The sequence below is a fragment of the Rhinolophus ferrumequinum genome, chromosome 10 (assembly GCF_004115265.2).
Source record: "Rhinolophus ferrumequinum isolate MPI-CBG mRhiFer1 chromosome 10, mRhiFer1_v1.p, whole genome shotgun sequence".
NCBI lineage: Eukaryota > Metazoa > Chordata > Mammalia > Chiroptera > Rhinolophidae > Rhinolophus > Rhinolophus ferrumequinum.
In genome coordinates this window covers 11,004,887-11,021,785 of record NC_046293.1, presented here as the reverse complement: position 1 = coordinate 11,021,785, position 16,899 = coordinate 11,004,887, and the positions used below count along the sequence as shown (strand labels likewise).

At 56.5% G+C, this 16,899-nt stretch overlaps 1 protein-coding gene across 3 annotated transcripts in view; it reads left to right on the top strand.

Annotated features, from left to right (window-relative positions):
- TOM1 (target of myb1 membrane trafficking protein) overlaps nucleotides 1-16,595 on the top strand; it is a 34,051-nt gene extending 17,456 nt beyond the window's left edge. Inside the window, exons 7-16 of one of the 3 annotated variants that reach the window (XM_033116252.1) lie at nucleotides 2,264-2,380; nucleotides 4,729-4,862; nucleotides 6,656-6,689; nucleotides 7,068-7,161; nucleotides 7,828-7,948; nucleotides 10,359-10,434; nucleotides 13,199-13,237; nucleotides 14,650-14,709; nucleotides 15,586-15,625; nucleotides 15,711-16,595. In XM_033116252.1, the coding sequence (XP_032972143.1) occupies nucleotides 2,264-2,380; nucleotides 4,729-4,862; nucleotides 6,656-6,689; nucleotides 7,068-7,161; nucleotides 7,828-7,948; nucleotides 10,359-10,434; nucleotides 13,199-13,237; nucleotides 14,650-14,709; nucleotides 15,586-15,625; nucleotides 15,711-15,865 (870 nt within the window). In that variant the 3' untranslated portion in view covers nucleotides 15,866-16,595. Of the gene's footprint in view, nucleotides 1-2,263; nucleotides 2,381-4,728; nucleotides 4,863-6,655; nucleotides 6,690-7,067; nucleotides 7,162-7,827; nucleotides 7,949-10,358; nucleotides 10,435-13,198; nucleotides 13,253-14,649; nucleotides 14,710-15,585; nucleotides 15,626-15,710 lie in introns of all 3 variants that reach the window. The other 2 variants (XM_033116250.1, XM_033116253.1) reach the window with 2 other exon arrangements.
- The last annotated feature ends 304 nt before the right edge of the window (nucleotides 16,596-16,899 follow it).

Here is a 16,899-nt window from a genome sequence, read left to right as displayed (position 1 = left end):
GTGTCCTGTGCCTCGGCTGTTCTCCAAACCGTGTGCTCTGTGGAGCCCTTTGAGCAGCACCAGGAAAGGGAAGTGCCCAGAGGGCAGCCCGGCACCATAGCAGCTCCACCTTCTCCGGGTGGCGCATACGATTTCATCGGAACAGAGGTTCTGGCTAAAAACAGTTTCAAGACATCCACACAAACAGTAATTTTGCAAACCCCTTGCACTGCATCCTGATGCTTCATGCGAAGCCCCAAGAAGATGTGAGGCGCCGTGTAAGCTTCTGAGGGGCAGGCCCGGGCCAAGTGCTCCCAGGGCCCTGGGAGTGGCTGTGAACGATTGCCTTTCTCCTGGGCAGCTCCCTGGCTTAGCCCCTGTCCTTCAGCTGCTTCCTCCTAAAGCTGGAGGTGAGCTGACCCACCTGTTGGCCCTGAGCAGTGTGTGGCATGTAGAAGCTGATCCCCCTACAAGGGACGTCCGCAGCCAGGGTGCTCCATCATTTTAGACTTGGCTCCTGGGGTCTAGGTCAAAGCCTTGCACTGTTCGGGTGCCCACTTTTGAGGTGTTTTACACACTTCAGACCCATCACATCAGCTAAGTATAACCAGCTTAGCTGCTAAAAGTGCTGGTGAGAGAGACACAGGTACATGATGGAAACAGAAGTGAAACTTGACTTTCCAGCGTGTACCCACTGATCCTCTCATGCGGTATCGTTTGGATGTTTATAAATAAATCAACTTACCAACAGCCTTTAACACTCTAACCTATTTGAAGAGAAACTCCTGTACTTTGATATCTTCCAGCAAGTCATAAAATCACCTCCCAGAGTTACAGATATTCTTAGAAACATTTTCCTAACTGGACAAGTAATTAAAGGTACATAAAAATTGTAAAATCACCCTGTGATCCAAAATATATCTAACTTGGTTGTAATTTTAACCACTCTGCCTGAAGTCTAGCATGTCCATGGATTGAGACTCTTGAGTGTATCTAGCGCAAGAAGGTTCTTACTAAACAAAACTGAGTAGTCTTTGTTTAATTTCAGAGTCCCCTTTTGTCTCCTGGGACATGTTAAGATTTTCAAACATGCAGTGATCTAACTCCCAGACTCTGTTGTAATTGGGTCCCATCTGACCTGGACATGCTGGGTTTGTGATCAGTAATTTTTCCACTCACTTATACCAAGAGTGTTCGTTAAATAGGCCAAATGTATCAAACGTTTTTCGAGTTTTGGAAGGTGTCAGTGGACCATCGTGGATGTACTGCCTGTGTCTGCGCTCCCACATCTCCTGTAAAGGCTGGGAGTAATGACAGGTGCCTCGTAAGGCTGTGGTCAGGTTTAGTTAGCAATATACGTAAAACTCTGGGTACTTAGTAGCTGCTGTCACAGGCAACATGAATTTATATAGCAACACTCATTCTGAAATCAGCGAAGTCACACAATTGAGACTGAGCCTTTCCCAAGATGTGAGCCACTTACTACTAGACCCATGATATTCCCGATCACAGGCTTCGTCAGCCAGATGAATTTGGGGGGCTCCGATGCTTATCCCTTCCTGGATCCCGTGTACACAAGGAGACGAAATGCCCCGCAGAGCCCCACAGCGGGAGACCCTGGCCTTCTACCACCTCACCTGTGCAACTGCGATTCCCCAGGCCAAGGCTTGGACCCTTTGATCACTGAAAGCCTGCTAACGTCCCTTGAACAATTACTGAATCTGAGTTGCATACTCCAGTGGGGGGCACTGGGACTCATCCTTGGAAGAGCTTGGGACACCAAAACAGACTAGGGGGCACAGACCAGGAACAAGACAAAATCCTAGGAGAAGAGAGGGTGAAGTGCTGTCGTCCTAGGGAACGGGTGAAATCCCATCCCCCGAGGAGGGAATCGGGCCTGCTGCCTCCCTCCCTTCCCCTTGGGGGACTGAGCCTCCGGGACCTCGTTAGCGGCCCTTGGACCGAGGAGATGCTGGAGCCTTCTGGCCGTGCTCTGTGGTGCACTCACCCTCTGCTGCTTTCCCTTTGGCCTCTCGCTCCACCAGGCTTCCCAGTTCGGACATGGTAACGGTTAGTAATGCCTCTGTGAGGGGGCCTGTGGGAGTCGGGGCAAGCCCACTACAGGCCTCTTAGTGCAGGGCTGTGCCCGGGAGCCGAGAGAGGGTGCTAGAAGGTCAGCGCCTCCCGGCACCACACACACAGCCGGCGGCACCAGGCTCTGCCCTGCAGGCGGCAACGGCTCCCACCTGTGGCCTCTCTCACCACGCCCAACCGTGTGTTTCAGATTGGGAAGCTGCGCAGCGAGCTGGAGATGGTGAGTGGGAACGTGAGGGTGATGTCAGAGATGCTGACGGAGCTGGTACCCACCCAGGCAGAGCCTGCAGACCTGGAGCTGCTACAGGTGAGCACGCAGCCTCCCCCCAGGTGACTTCTTGCTCATTTGCCTACGCATGTTTCTTCCCCACCCACACTACAATTTTCATGCTTACTCGGAACTCCTTGGTCACCGTGGGAGATGTTAAACCAGGGACCTTGCACTCCATCAGATTGGAATTCGGGGCTCTACAGCTTTCTGGTTTGAACAGAGTAGCCCCTCTGCCTCAGTTTCCTCATCTGTAAGATTGCTCTAATAATCACCTTCATGGTCAAGTTTGACATGAGAATTAAGTAAGGTTTTGCCCACCTTGTGCCTGGTTCAGAGTACGCTCCCAATAAACAGTATTGAGAAGAAGCTGGAAGGTGAGACTTCCTTCCACCTTTCAGAATACGGAGCTTAGCAGGCAGGCGTGGCAGGCGTGAGAGCAGTGCTGGCTTAGAAATGACAGTGGCTGAGCTCAGGAGTTGAGGCAAGTGGGAGCTGTGAATTTCACTCCTGTGTGTCACGTGATATTCCCACAGTCCCATCCCTAACTTGGGGGGGCAGACACTGGAACAGAGGTGCTAAGTTTGGGGAAAGGCACCTACTCCCCCACACACTCCCACCATGGAGATCATAGAGGTTCCGAGAAAGCTGGGGGACCCCAAGGCCCAGGAGTCAGCGGTCCCCTGAAGGGATGGAGTGCTTGGTGTGGTCGTCTCATTTTGTGTCGGTCTCCCGCAGGCCTCAAACTTCTTCAGAACAGGGCTGTGTTGTCCCCATCCCTGTGTCCCTGTGCCTAACAGCTGACGGTGTACTTGTTCAGGGGTCTTTACCTTTGGATGGGAGTGAAGCCAGAGTCTCGGAGTTGAAGGAACACATGAATATGAGGATTACAGGAGGGTTTATGAGAGGAGCTTGGGTGAGAGAGGAGGCAGCAGGATGGCTGTAGTGCAGTTAATCTGGTATGTCCCGAGCCAGGGCCATGCGGGTGTGATTGCTGGAGCCAGCAGGCGAGGGTGACACAGGGATAGCTCACGTGCTTTCAGCACTTCCCATGTGCTAGGCTCTGATATGGATGCTTGTTAAACGTTCACTCACTTAATCCTCACCTTCTCCCATGAGGTAGATAACTCTTATCCCCATTTTCCAGGTCAGCAAACTGAGGCAAGGAGAGGTCATGTAGTGAACCCAGGGTCATATGGCTGGTAAGCCACAGAGCTGGCATTTGAACCCAGGGGCCTGGTTCCCACTGCTGCTCTTCTGCTCTTGAGAAGGCAAGCAAGTGGGAACAAAGCCGTACGTGTGTTTGGTCGTGGGAAGAAGAGAAGGAAGGTCCACTTGCTGTTGAAAGTCACTCAGGCCCACCGTGCCCCTCACGAAAGGCTCATAAGGACATCTCAGGAGAAGAAGACCTCCTTTAGGAGGGGGTAGGTAACAAAACATGTCCAGAAAAGAACCAGAATCACTCCTGGGGCAGGGCCTAGTCTTAAGGATGCCTCCAGGAGAAAAGAGTTGGTGTTAGCCAGTCATCAGTGCCTGGCAACTGTCTGGACCTCAAGACCATGACCCAGGCGGGCACCTGTCTACCTGGTGGTGGAGACCCGAAAAAAGAAATACTCAGTCTTCCCAATGAAAAACTTACAATGCTGTGGCTTTAAATTGTTTTCTTTTCCCGAAACAAATTTAATTATACAACACTTACTAATTAAAAGTCAGTCAGTGACATGGCGACTAAATGCAGTATGGGATCCTGGAAGAGAAAAAGGGCATTTGTGGTAAAACTGGTGAAACCTGAATAAAGTCTGTAGTTTAGTTAATCGCATGTCTTAATTTGAGAAGTGCCAGCCTAAGGAGAGCTGGGTGAAGGGTTTACAGGAACTCTCTGTAGTCTTGGCAGCTTTTCTATAAATTCAAAATTATTCCAAAATAAAAAGTTTTGAAAAAGAAATAAGTTGGTGAAAATTTTTGAGGCAAAAATTCAGAATTGGGGTTTGTGGATAATAGTTGGAGTCATCCTGTTTATTTTTTACTATTTTGGTTACAAAATAACCCAATATACCCGGAGAAGTTGCCGTTCATTTAGCCAGCCACCTGGAAGTTTCGGGTGGCAGCAGGAACGTTCTTCTGAAGTCTGCACAAAGCCAAGTTCCGCCAGCAGCACTGTGTAACTTGCTGGGTGTCTCCTGTATGGTGAAAGTTAGTGTGTAACTCTTAGGAGAAAAATTTAGAGGCTTGCTTGCAGAACCCCCAAAGCTCTTCTGTGTAGCTTGAGGTCCAGCCTGGAAACCTCTCCGTCCTCCCAGGCACACCCAGAGGCCAGAGCCCGTCCGTTAGAGGCAACCTCACTCTGGGTCCAGTGGCCACAGTCGTCTCCCTTCCTTCCTTGGCAGGAGCTCAACCGGACGTGCCGAGCCATGCAGCAGCGGGTCCTGGAACTCATCCCCCGAATCGCCAATGAGCAGCTGACAGAGGAACTGCTCATCGTCAACGACAATCTCAACAACGTGTTCCTGCGTCATGAACGGTAGCCCACCTCTTCCCCCGGCATGTGGCCAACTGCCCTCCCCTTCTCCCTTCCTTCCCCCGTTCTAATCGCCTCTCACCAGCTGACCTTCTCGCGTCTCCCTTTCAAACACCAGGCCGGCCGGCCAGTGCCTGTGTCCCCACCTGTCTCGCTCCAGGGTGGGCATGCATGCCCCGCCTTCTACCGCTCTCATCTCCTTGCCAGTTAGCCCTGCACCTGTGTCCCTGTAGCCAGCCCCCAGAGATGGCAGCGGTGGTGGCTGAGAGTGTGGGCCCACAGCCAGACAGGCCTGGTCTGTCCTTGCTCGCTTCACAACTGGTTGGCTCTGGGGCCTTGGACCGCTTACTTGACTTAATTAGGGCTCATTGACGGCAGACTACACAAAACGTTTCTGGCTGACTTCAGCAGAAAAAGATTAGAATAGCCTCTATTAAATGGATAGCTCTTAGAATCCAAAGAAGAGTGAAACCGTGAGGCCTCCCAACAGAGCAAGAAGGACAGACCCCATGGCGGCTCTGAGGCCTTAGGGACAGAAACCGCTGGCCCACATCCCCAGGGTGTTGCCATCAATAAATGGTCCAAACGCTGGCTCACCTTGTATCGTCCTGTTCAGGAGTCAGCTGTGCAACAGAAACTCTGATTGACTAAGCTTTGTTGCGCCTGGCAGTTGGGAGAGAGAGGGGGACACCTTGGTGGCAGCCCCACCAGGATCACAGGAAATGGGGCAAGAGCAGTTCCCCAGAGGAGCGCTTAGGTGCTCTTACAATCAAAGAGAGAAAGGGGTGCTGGGCCTGCAGGAATGACACTTCCCCCACACTCTCTCATATCTGGAAAAAGGGGCTCGTGGTGGTACCTGCCGTATAGGGTCACTGGGGGTCTACATAGTAATGCCTGTAAAACACTGAGCACTCGGTGTCCAGGACACCAGCTGTTCCAGCCTCCTCTGCCCCATGTTCATTTCGTATCTTTATCCATCAACAGACATTCTCTGAGTGATTCTAACTCAGTTGAGAGCGTGGTGGGGCTGCTGCAGGCCACCTCCGCCCCACCTCTCCTGCTCAGTGTCCAGTGGAACAAGAGTCCCCTCCTTGCCATTTCAGGGTGTGGGCTGTGAGGTGACTGGAACCCCTATGATATCCACTGTCATCAGGCCTGGCATTTGCCTGGGGCTTTCCCGTCCACAGTTACTCAGTGTATTCACTTGATCTTCACATCTGGGAGGCAGGTCCCACTGTCACCCCCTTTTTAATAGCCAGGAGACTGAAGTTCAGAAGTGATCTAATTTACCCACAGTCACAGTTAACAAGTGGCAGGGCCAAGACTCGAACAGACCCCAGACGAGGTCTTGATCCCCTCCCCGCCTCCTGGCCTGTCTGAGGGAGGTCCCGTGGCTCCGTGCAGAGTAAGGATGTATGTCTTTTGTAGGCACTTCGGGGAGCCATTGGTGCACATACTGATACACGGGCATTTGCTGACCGAGTTTCATAAAACAGCACTTGTCTTTACTGTGTGCTGCGCATTCCCATTTTCTCTCCTAGTCTATTCTTACTCATTTGCCTACTGCTAGTCACAACTAGAGTGGCCAGGTCATTGAAAATCCAAACTGGGATACTTTTGCAAGTGAAAGAGAGGTACTGTTAATTTTCCCCTGGGGACCTATCCAGGACAAACAAGATGTGTTGTCACCCTAACTGACCCACTGCCTTGAATTTGAGCCCTGCAGTGTGAAAAGTCCTGCCTGGAGGGCCCTCTCTCAGTCTGTCTTCTTGACGCCATTCTTTTTTGTCCTGCAGGTTTGAGCGGTTCAGAACCGGCCAGACTGCCAAGGTAAACGGCTTCTTTCCTGTGACCAGATCATGCAGTGCTAGCAGGGAGAAGGAGAGCTGTCCTCACCTTCCTCCCCACCCCTACACATCCTGAACAGGATGCGCCTTCTGGTCTCGGCTCCTGGAGAAGCCCCCTTCTCACTCTTGTCGCTGTTCCTTTAAGGCTCTGCTACCAGCTAATGTGCAGAGGTCTTCCCACCCTCCCAGAGGGAGCAGAGCCAGAGGCCAAGGGGAGGAAAACAAACTCCTAAGTTGTAGCTGCCAGGGCCCTGGTGACAGCTTCTTGGGCAGAGAATGCAGGTGCCAGAGCTTCGGGCAGCAGGGAATGAGGCTGCAGGCAGAGAGGATGATGGTGACGTCCCCCTTCTCCCCTCCCCAGGCCCCGAGTGAGGCGGACGCGGCCGCGGACCTGATCGACATGGGCCCTGAGTCGGCAGCCACTGGCGGCCTTTCGTCCCAGCTGGCAGGAATGAGTAAGTGTGGGGCACCCCTGCAGTTCTGTGGGTGCCCTCCTGTTACACGGTTGGAGCTGGGGCACCACCAGCAGAACCTCAGCCCGACCCCACCTCACCCCAGTGTGCCAAGCTGACTCTTGGTACAAGATAGAGCGCCCAGGACAAAACACATGCCCCACAACTGCTGGGCCCTCTCCAACCTCAGAAACCCCACTGTTCTGAGATTGGCCCTCGACACTGAATTCTCCATGGCCTGACTCATCTGGGTGAGCTTGGGCAAGTCACTTGAACATCCTGTGTCCCTGTTTCCTCCTCTGTAATGGGCAAGAATGGGCTTTTTCACAGGACTGAGTCAGCTCATGCATGAACCTGGCTTAGACTAGTGCCAGGCCCAGAGTCTACTCCTAATATGTGTTAGCAAATGCAGTCATATCACCGTCCTTGGTTTTAATATTATTGACTGCCTGCTTCATGCGAAGCCCTAGGAAATAATTCCGAGAGGAAGTGACTGCCCACAGTCCCTCTGCCAGCAAGTGGCCTGCCCCAGCCATGCGTCCCATCCTGTCTCCACCCCACCCGTGCTGCTTATCCAGAAGCAGCCCTGGGTCTGGCAGGGAGCAGCTCGGCCAGGGCATGTACAAGGATGGCCAAGTGGACTCTTATGTGGCCTTTCTGTCCCTGCAGACCTGGGCTCCAGCAGTGTGAGGGCTGGCCTGCAGTCTCTGGAGACTTCTGGCAGACTGGAAGACGAGTTTGACATGTTTGCGCTGACGCGGGGCAGCTCACTGGCTGACCAACGAAAAGAGTGAGTGGTCTGGCCCCTGCAGTTTGGGTCGCTCCCTGTCAGAAGACAGCGTCTCTCCAGGTCCCTGAACCTGGCTTGTTGGTGGGCACACCGTGTGGAAAAGCACACAGCCCCCTGTCCACACCCGCTCCTGATGGCCGAATTCCTCCCCCAAAGTCAATCCCGCATGGCCTGGAGAGCCGTGTGGCCAGGTGGCAGACTGCTGCCCCGCAGGCAGGGCTGGATGCGGGAGGATCGCCTGTAGGATGATGGCCAGCTGTGTGCCAGAATCTTACATAGTCTGATCAGAGGAGGAAACAGGCATGGAGAGGCTGGGTCATTTGCCCAGGTCAGGCAGCTAAGTGACTCGCTAGGTTGGGAGGCCAGGGCTTTCTGGTTCCAAAACAGTGTCTCCGGTCCAACCCAGGTCCCCACTGCACTGTACACGGTGCACCAAGCCCTCTGGGAGGCAGGGAGGTCCCTGATAAGTCCTCAGGGGCTTGTCCAGGTGTTTCTGTTGTTCCATAGCCATCCTGAATCTCCAGAGAACTCCCTGTTGCCGCACTCGGTCTGCCCACTCCGCACCAGAGCCAGGGTTCTGTCCTTCCTTAGGGACTGCCCTTCTTCATGGAGATACTATCAGCAGTCTGGGTACATGGCCAAGTGTCCACCAGGGCCAGTCCCTTGCGTCAGCTGCCCGTGACGGGCTCCGGTCAGGTGTGTCAGGGAAGCAGCCCCTTGCTTATTACCCCAAGGTTGAGCCGGGAGCAGCCAGGATGGATAGCCAAGGAAAGCTCTGGATTAAGGGACCTTTCCAGTAGACACCGCCCCAACCCCAACCCCCCCTCCCCCCCGCCGGCTCCCTAGTGTCATTTTGGTGTCTGTGGGAACTGTCCATACACCTCCAAAAGGCCAGAGATACCCTCTCCACACCAGCAAATCTAGGTGTCGCCCACCCAGGTCCGTGCCCCTGCCATAGCCAGGTCTGAGCTGTGACCGGCATCAGTCGTCTGAGGCAGTGTGTGGTCCCATGCCCAGGTGCTCAGGGACAGCGCTCACGGTCGCCATGGAGTCAGGGGTTCTTCTGTGAGGCTGCTGTGCAGGCGGAAGCTAATGAGTCCGGTGGGACCTGCAGCCAGCAGGGTGGCCCGCCCGTGCAGGCCCCAGCAGGCAGCACACTGGCCACACCGGACAGCCCCTGGCACCTGGCTCAGCTCAGCTCGCCAGCCTGGCTGAGGTTTGCTGTTGCAAAAAGGAGTTGTCACTCCTCTGAGGAGCAAGGCCCTGAGGGACAGAGAAAAGCACACTTAAGAGCGTGCTCTCCAGGGCCTGCGCCTGGGGGAGAGGGATGTGCATGCAGACCCCTGCCGTGCAGCACTGAGCGCTGTCCTCCAGGCGCCTGGACAGTGCGTGGAGGTGGTCAAGATGGCCGTTTCGGGCCATGGGAACAGCACTTACACAGGCTGGGAGGCGGGGGGAGCGTGAGACACCAGGGCGACGCAGCTGTGCTGAGACATACCCCGTACCGTCCGGGTCAGGGGTTCTCCTGCAGGCACACACCTCCACACACACCGCCCCCCTGGGGTTGGTTTCCACCACAGCAGAAAGCACCCTGCGTGGCCAGGAATGTGCCCCAGCTTGAAGTTCCTCTTTCCTTTGTTCTCCCGCCTGGCTGCCCCTCCCTCATGCTTCAGCTGCAGTGTCTAGCCCTGGTCACCTGACTCCTCACCTTGCCCTGTGCGCTGGGACTCTGGAATCCTCCCAGACCTTTTCTGTCTGCCTGGTACCTGGGCCCCGCCTCCCTCCCACCTGTGCCGGCTCTACCTGCGCTCGCAGGGAAGCCGGCTCCTTGTCCATCGAGCCGCTGAGACCGGGAGGCGGGGAGGTGTCCGTGGGTGAGCCGCGCAAACTGGCGCCTGACCCGGCAGTCTGCCCATTTTCTGCAGCGGGTTGGAATTTCCCATTCAAGTGCAACCTGACACAGAACCACAATTTGTAAAGTTACCAAATGGGAGCTGCTCAAGAAAGGGTCTATAGATAGGAATTCTCCATGAGCATGGAGTCATTGGTGCCGTTTCTCATCCCAGGAGTTTAGCCAAATCTGGTGATCCCCTATCTGCTGGTGATCTTGTCCTTTGGCCATCGACACCCTCCCTCACTCCTCCAGCCTTGCAGCTGCCTGTCATGCAGTCACACCCGATTGCAATTCCCAGAGGCAGGAAGGGAGACCTTTCTGGCACCCCAGGCAGGCCTGAGGGCTCAGAGTTGGAGCCTTCTGGGGACCTGAGCCAGCCCCACCCAGGCACAACTTAGGTTCATGTGGGATGTGAGGCCAGCTTGTCCCCAACCACGGCCTCTATCCTCACGTCAGCTGGCACGCCTGGTACGGCAAGGGCAGCATCTAACAGCCATGGTGGCCTCTGCATTTCAGGGTAAAATATGAAGCCCCACAAGCTACAGATGGCCTGGCTGGAGCCCTGGATGCCCGACAGCAGAGCACCGGAGCGGTAAGCAGAGGGCCCTGCTGCCACCCAGGGACCCGTCCAGAAGGAAGGCCAGGGAATGCGTGCTGCCCTGTTCCCCCATGTGCCAGGCACTGGCTTGGCACGTCCACCGCCCTTTCCTCGTTTTGTTCTCTAATTTCCCCTTTGTGGCTCATGTGATTGTTCCCATTTCCCAGCTGCGGAAACAGAGAGGTTAACTCATCTGCCCAAGTTCCCACGGGAGAGGGTTAAAGCAAGGAGTCAGCCTGAGGGTGCTACGGGACGGAGCCTGGCAGCCGGGCTCCCAGACAGCTCCACTTACCCGCTATGTGTCCTTAAGCACATAACCCGCCTGCCCAGCCCTCAGTTTCTTCATCTGTATACTGGGGCTTATAGTAGTGCCTACATGTTTATAATAGGATGCGTGAGAGGGTGTATTTAAGGTGCTTGGCACAATGAGAGCTCAGTCAATATTCTACCTCGTGGCCTCTTTTAGAGACCTGTTATTTGCAGGCGTATGGACAGAAGGGACAAGAGAACAGAGAACAAGAGCTGCAGTATCAGCCCCTGCCCGCCCCCCGCAGTCCATCAGCCTTGCGTTTCCTCCCAGCTTCTGGCCTGCCTTCCCACCTCTGACCCTACAACCACAGGGAGGCGGCACCCTGGGCATCATTTTAGTGCCATTTCGTTGCTGACTGTGTATTGAGTGACAGTCACATGTCAGCACTGAGCACGCTCTGTGGGTGACCCCTCCCCCTTGGCAAGAACGCCAGCCACAATGCTCATACCTTTGAATGTGTTTCTAGATGCCTTTCAAGCGGTGAGAATTTTTGTGCCAGGAAGTGCCCAGAGTACCTCCTTGGGAGGTGGTTAGAAACAGCAGGACCCGGGGGTTGGAGAGGCAGGGGCAAGGAAGTGGCTGGCAGAGGAGAAGGTTGGTGACAGCACAGGCTTCTGAGGCCAGGGTGTGACTGGCCAGTGGGAAACGAAGCCTGAGGGGCAGCAGCGACCAAAGGGCCTGAGGGCAGCTGGGAGGACTATGGATTTGATTTTGTGTGAAGTAGAAGCAGTGGACAGTTTTGAGCAGAGGGGGACATTTATCTGACTTTTCATTGTAGAAGTATCCAGCGTAGAAGACGGGAGAGCAGTTAGGAGGCTGTGGAAGCCACCCCGTCTACGGGGGTTGGGGGGAGGCAGGGGGTGTCCCAGCCAACCCCCAGTGACGTCCCCAGCACCTCAGGGGTCATTCCCAAGTCAGAACAGGGCAAGGCCTGGAACACTGGGGCATCACAGGGAGGGGATCAGGCGTCCCTTGTGTGCGCTGTGTGACCTGCCACCCGCAGAGCGCACTGACATGTGTCTCCGAGCCTCCCCTCATTTTTCTCTGTAAGCGGTCGTTCGTCACACCTGCGCTCTGTGCCGAGCGCTCTACCTGCCCCCTTACCGAGTCGTCACACAGACCTTAAGGCATGTTACTGCCACCTTCACAGAGAAGCAGACAGTCCCAGGGAGAGGTTAAGTGAGACAACAGAGGAACCTCCTGAGCATGGCACCTGGCACGTGGTGAAGTATTTCACCTTCACAGCACTGCTGTGTGGTTGTCCCATGTACAGAGGAGGACACCAGGCTTAGAATTGTAAGGTAATCTGCCCAGGTCTGTCAGGCTCTGAAGCCAGTGCTGGTAACAAGGTCACCAGGTGGCCTGCAAAGCTCAAAGGAGCAGACATGAACGCTCCCTTCCTCCGCTGGCCGCAGACGCTCTGTAAGCCTGCGGAAAGCATTTCCCTCTCGGGCCCCTGGCCTCTGGTGGGCAGCAGTCCCAGCCAACCCCTTCCTGTTGCAGACGAGGGAGCCGTAGCCCAGAGATGGGTGTCACTTGCCCAGGGGTACACAGCAACTCAGGGGCATGACAAGAACTAGATGCCCGGTCTCCTGGCTCCCACACTGCCGTGCAGCTAGCCACAGGGAGGAAACACACACCTCTACTTGCAGGAAAGCAGAAACTGATAAATTCTGGCTCCTTCCTCTAATAACTTGAGCGATGTCAGGCACTTCCAGCAGATCAGGGTCTGACTGGCTTAAAACTGTCGGTAATCACCTGCCCCCAAGGTGCGTACGTCTGGCTGGTGGTAAGACGCTCCCACTGAACCTTCAGAATGTGATTCCAACCAGCCAAGTACACAATGGAATCAAGTGGCAGCCAGTGTTTACCCCCTGGTTCACAAGTCCTGTGACGTGTGGATGTGTGTGCCAGGCCCCTTGTGGGGTCTGTCCAAGGTGGGGAGGCAGTCACAGGTGAGGGGTCAGGAGACAGGACTCTGGTGTCCCCCTCCCACCAATCTGCTCTGGGGTCCTAGGGAACCTCCAGTTTGCCCCTCGATAAAACATGAGGGGACTGGGTAAGCCAGTGTTTCCAGGCCTGAGATGCCCATCAGAATCCCCTGAGAGCCAGCGGGCTGGCTAAGGGCTGCCTGCTCTGCTCTCCCGGGATTGCTCACATCCATTCTCCAGGATCTTTTCGGAAAGGAATTAGTAGATTCGCCCAAGCCACTCAGGGCTCTGGGGCCCAGGGCTGTTGTCCACCCCACAGTGTGACACCCTCTGCTGCTTTTTGTCCCCTTTCACCTGCGCTTACACACACACACACACACACACACACACACACCACCCCCCCCCCCAAGTAGGAACGGGCCAGCAGACCCGCTACTTCTCCCTGACAGAGAAGGCTGCCAGCGCACCAGTGGCCCTGCCCTTCCCGCCTCCCTCAGCGTGACCCTTTCTCACCCAGATGGGAGGCGGCAGTGAGAAGAGCCTCGGTGACTGGATGGTGAGACAAGGCATGGTGAGGAGGGGCTTCCTGGAGAGCTGCTGCTGCCGCTGGCAGGGGTCCCACCCCAGGGGTGCTGTCAGAGAGACCCAGAGGAGAACAAGGGCCGCTGTGAGCGCCTGGGCAGCCAAGGGCCTCCTGGGCCCAACCCAGCACTCAGTGGGTCCCGCTCCCTCCACTCCTGATTCCAGGGCCCCTGCGTGCGCATTTCCAGTTCCTAACTCGGAAGCAAGGCTCAGGCAGCCCCTCTGGCAGCTGAGAGGTGACGGGGTTTCACCTGGTTCTGGGCTGAGTGCTGGCAGAGCTGAGTGCGAGAGGGAGCTCGTGGGGCAGCCCAGAGCACTGGGTGCTGCTGCTGCTGCTGCCGCTGGTGCTGCTGGGAAGTCAGCTCCTGCCTCTTTTCTGGGCTTCCTGCTGCCCACCGGGGGCCGCAGGCACTGGGGACAGAGCTCGGGGACTGCAATGGCTTGGTTGGAGAAAGACCCACTCTCCACTCTTTCCCAAAGTAGCTAACCGGTAACTACTGTGCCCTCTGTGCCAGGCCTGGTGCTAGGCTCTCTATCCATCATGTCGTTTAATCCTCACAGCAACTTGGATGGTAGGTACTGTCATTATCCTCTCTAAAGATGGCCAAAGTGAGGTTCAGAGAAGTTAAGTAACCTGCCCAGAGTCACAGTGCACTAAGGGGCTGACTCCGAAGCCTGTGCCCAGAACCTCTACTCGCCTTCTCCCCTGAGGAAGCGTTCAGAGAAGGCAGCCCCCAGCCCCTGTGCAGGAGCCTTTGTGGCAGAGCCCGTGGCTTTGTGGCCCAGAGCGAAATGTCCCCGTGCATAACCACAGCCTGAGTCATCAGCCCGGCCTTTTCAGGTCAGCCCGGCACCTCCTTCCACTCGGCCCTTCCACCATGAAGTATGAGTCTGCAGACATGCAGGGAGACAGAACCTGGCAGCCCCTGGCCCATAGCTGTGACCCCACCCCAACCTTGGCAGCTGGCCCTCCCTGGGCTCCGTGCCCCTGAGCACCTGTGCTCAGCCCTGCCTAGGCCTGGAGCCCCACTCCCACTCTCAGTATGTGGGAGCCGGATGTCCATTCTCCTCGTGACTCTGCTCCAGCTGTTAGGAGACCCTTCCCCATCCCCTGCTTAGCCCACTGGCCCTGGATCCCCCTTGCCTACAGCCTGGCACTGTGGGCAGAATTATGGACCCCGGGAAGCTGGGCAAGAGCCATCTTGGAGGAGATGCCAGGGTCTCCACCCCCAGGCAGGTCCGACTGGCCCCATTTCATAAGTGAGGAGGCTCAGGGGTGGGTGACTGCCCCAGGCCACCCGGCCGGTAGACCCCCAGCTGGTGGGGCCCTGGCCTTGTCGCCCAGTGTGCTGCCCCTCCCTGCCTCACCCCTTCCCTTCCTTCCAGATTCCCGTCACCCAGGCCTGCCTCATGGAGGACATCGAGCAGTGGCTGTCCACTGACGTGGTAAGTGGGGGCCATCCAGCCCAGAAGGAAAGGCTCAGGCCCACTCCTCACCCGCCTGACGGGGCCCCTGTTCCTCTCAAGAGGAAGTGGCTGGTCATGGGGCAGGGTGACAAGCTGGTGGTGACAAGGAGAGCATTACTGTGGGACACCTTAGTAGCTGGAAGTGTCCCATCTGCCAGCCACCCGCCTCGTCCTTGGCACTTCCTTTAGAGAAGGGCCTGTGCGCCGCGCCCCGTGCAGCTGCTGGAGCTTTCTCTTCCCCAAGCGTGCTGCCAGTGTGAGGTCCCACTGGGGGTTGGGCTCTCCAGAGCCCTGCTGCACACCACTGAGCTCCCTGCCCCCCGGGTGCCAAGAACCAAATACCTGGGCACTTCCAGGCCCAGAGGCTGCCCTCTGCAAGCCACTGTCAAGACCATGTTTCTGCCCACGGTCTCGCGAGTGTCCGTGTGTTTCTTTCTGGTGGCAGAGGCTTACGCCCTCCCAAGCCCCCAACTTGAGCATGCCCGGCCTCAGTCTGTGGGTGTCAGCCTTTCCACCATAGAGGTGAGTCCTTCCACCCCTCTAGACACTGGAAGGAAAAGAAGCAGCGTTCATTGAGGACCCACTGGCACCACACCCCGTGCTTGGCACTCTGCCTATACTAGCCCATCATATCTTCCCGTCAACCCTGTGAGTTTTACCAAGCAGAAAACCAAGGCTCCGAGAAGCCAGGTGATGACACCCAAGACCCTATGGCTCAGGAGTGGGTGGGGCCAAGACTCAGGTCCTCGGCCCACGGAGCCTGCGTCTGGATCACTGTGGTTCAGCAGCCTGAGCCCTGCCCCGCCGTGTGCCCCGCCGTGCCCAGCTAATGTTTCCCTCCTTCTGCTTTCCCAGGGGAATGATGCGGAAGAGCCCAAGGGCGTCACCAGTGAAGGTAGTAAGGCCCTGGCCCTGCCCACCCACCCTCATCCCCCGCTCGGGCCCCAGAGCCCACCCCCAACCTCTTTCTGTTCTTCTAGAGTTTGACAAGTTCCTGGAAGAACGGGCCAAAGTGGCTGATCGGTTGCCCAACCTCTCTAGCCCCTCAGCTGAGGGGCCCCCGGGCCCCCCTCCTGGCACTGCCCCTCGAAAGAAGACCCAGGAGAAAGATGACGACATGCTGTTTGCCTTATGAGTGGGGTCTGGCACCCTGTAGCCCGAACCCCGACTGTCCCCACATCCCTTGGCTGGGGCCTCTCTCCCTGTTCAGTGTTAAAGCTGCTTTAGGGGTGACTTGTTACCCACTTCTCTCCTCCTTGAGGCTGGGCCATACTGTTTAGGGTTGTGGGGAGGCAACCAGATAACTTGGGGGAGCAGGTCAGTTCTATGCTGGGATCCTGGCCAGTCCTGCCTCCTTCTCCACCCTGATCGACCACTACGACTTTGCTGAGACCCAGAAGGCCTGGAACAGACAGGCTGGCTGCTTGGTTGCCCCAGGGCGAGTGTCCTTGCCCTGGGTGATCCTGTCCCTGGACCCCTTCTCAGAGCCCACACTGCCAGTCAAGGAGAGGCTGGAGATAGAAGCTTCTGTTGCAGCCTCTGATCCCTTTCCTGGCCCCTGTCTCGTGGAGCCTGAAGGCTCTGGCCAGCTGTTGAGGGCAGGTCATGTGGCCCTCTGCTGAGCCGCACGCACCCTGTGCAGGTACGGAGCTGCACGTGGGGGTGGGGGACGAAAGCTCCCCAGCCCCAGGCTGTAGGGGAGGCTTCGGGGGGTGCCTGGAGCACCTGTGGCCCCCACAATCTCCTCCACTGCCTTTTTCTCCATCCTTCCTCTTCCTACTGGGCATGGGCCCACCTACCTGTTGGTCGATCCTACTGTACTGGGAGAGGTGCCTTTTGTATCCCTAATTAAAAGTAGAAAACCACCCTGCTAGCAGTGTTCAGTCTCCAGGTAGGAAATGGCTGCTTGGTCTTAGCAGTGGCAGAGACTGCTTTGGGATGGGCATCTGTAGGTGGTACAGGCAGGGGCAGCAGGGCTAGTCACCCAGCAACACCTCACCAGGCGCAGGCAGGTGCCGCCCCCTTGCACCTCACGCCCAGGCTCCAGCCATGACTTGCTCTGCCAGGAGGCCCCATTGCTCTCCCTCTGAGTGACGCCCCTACGTGCTCAGGGCTCCTTCACACTGCGGTCACCCCTCACGCCACTCCTGCCCTGCAGCGGCAGCACCG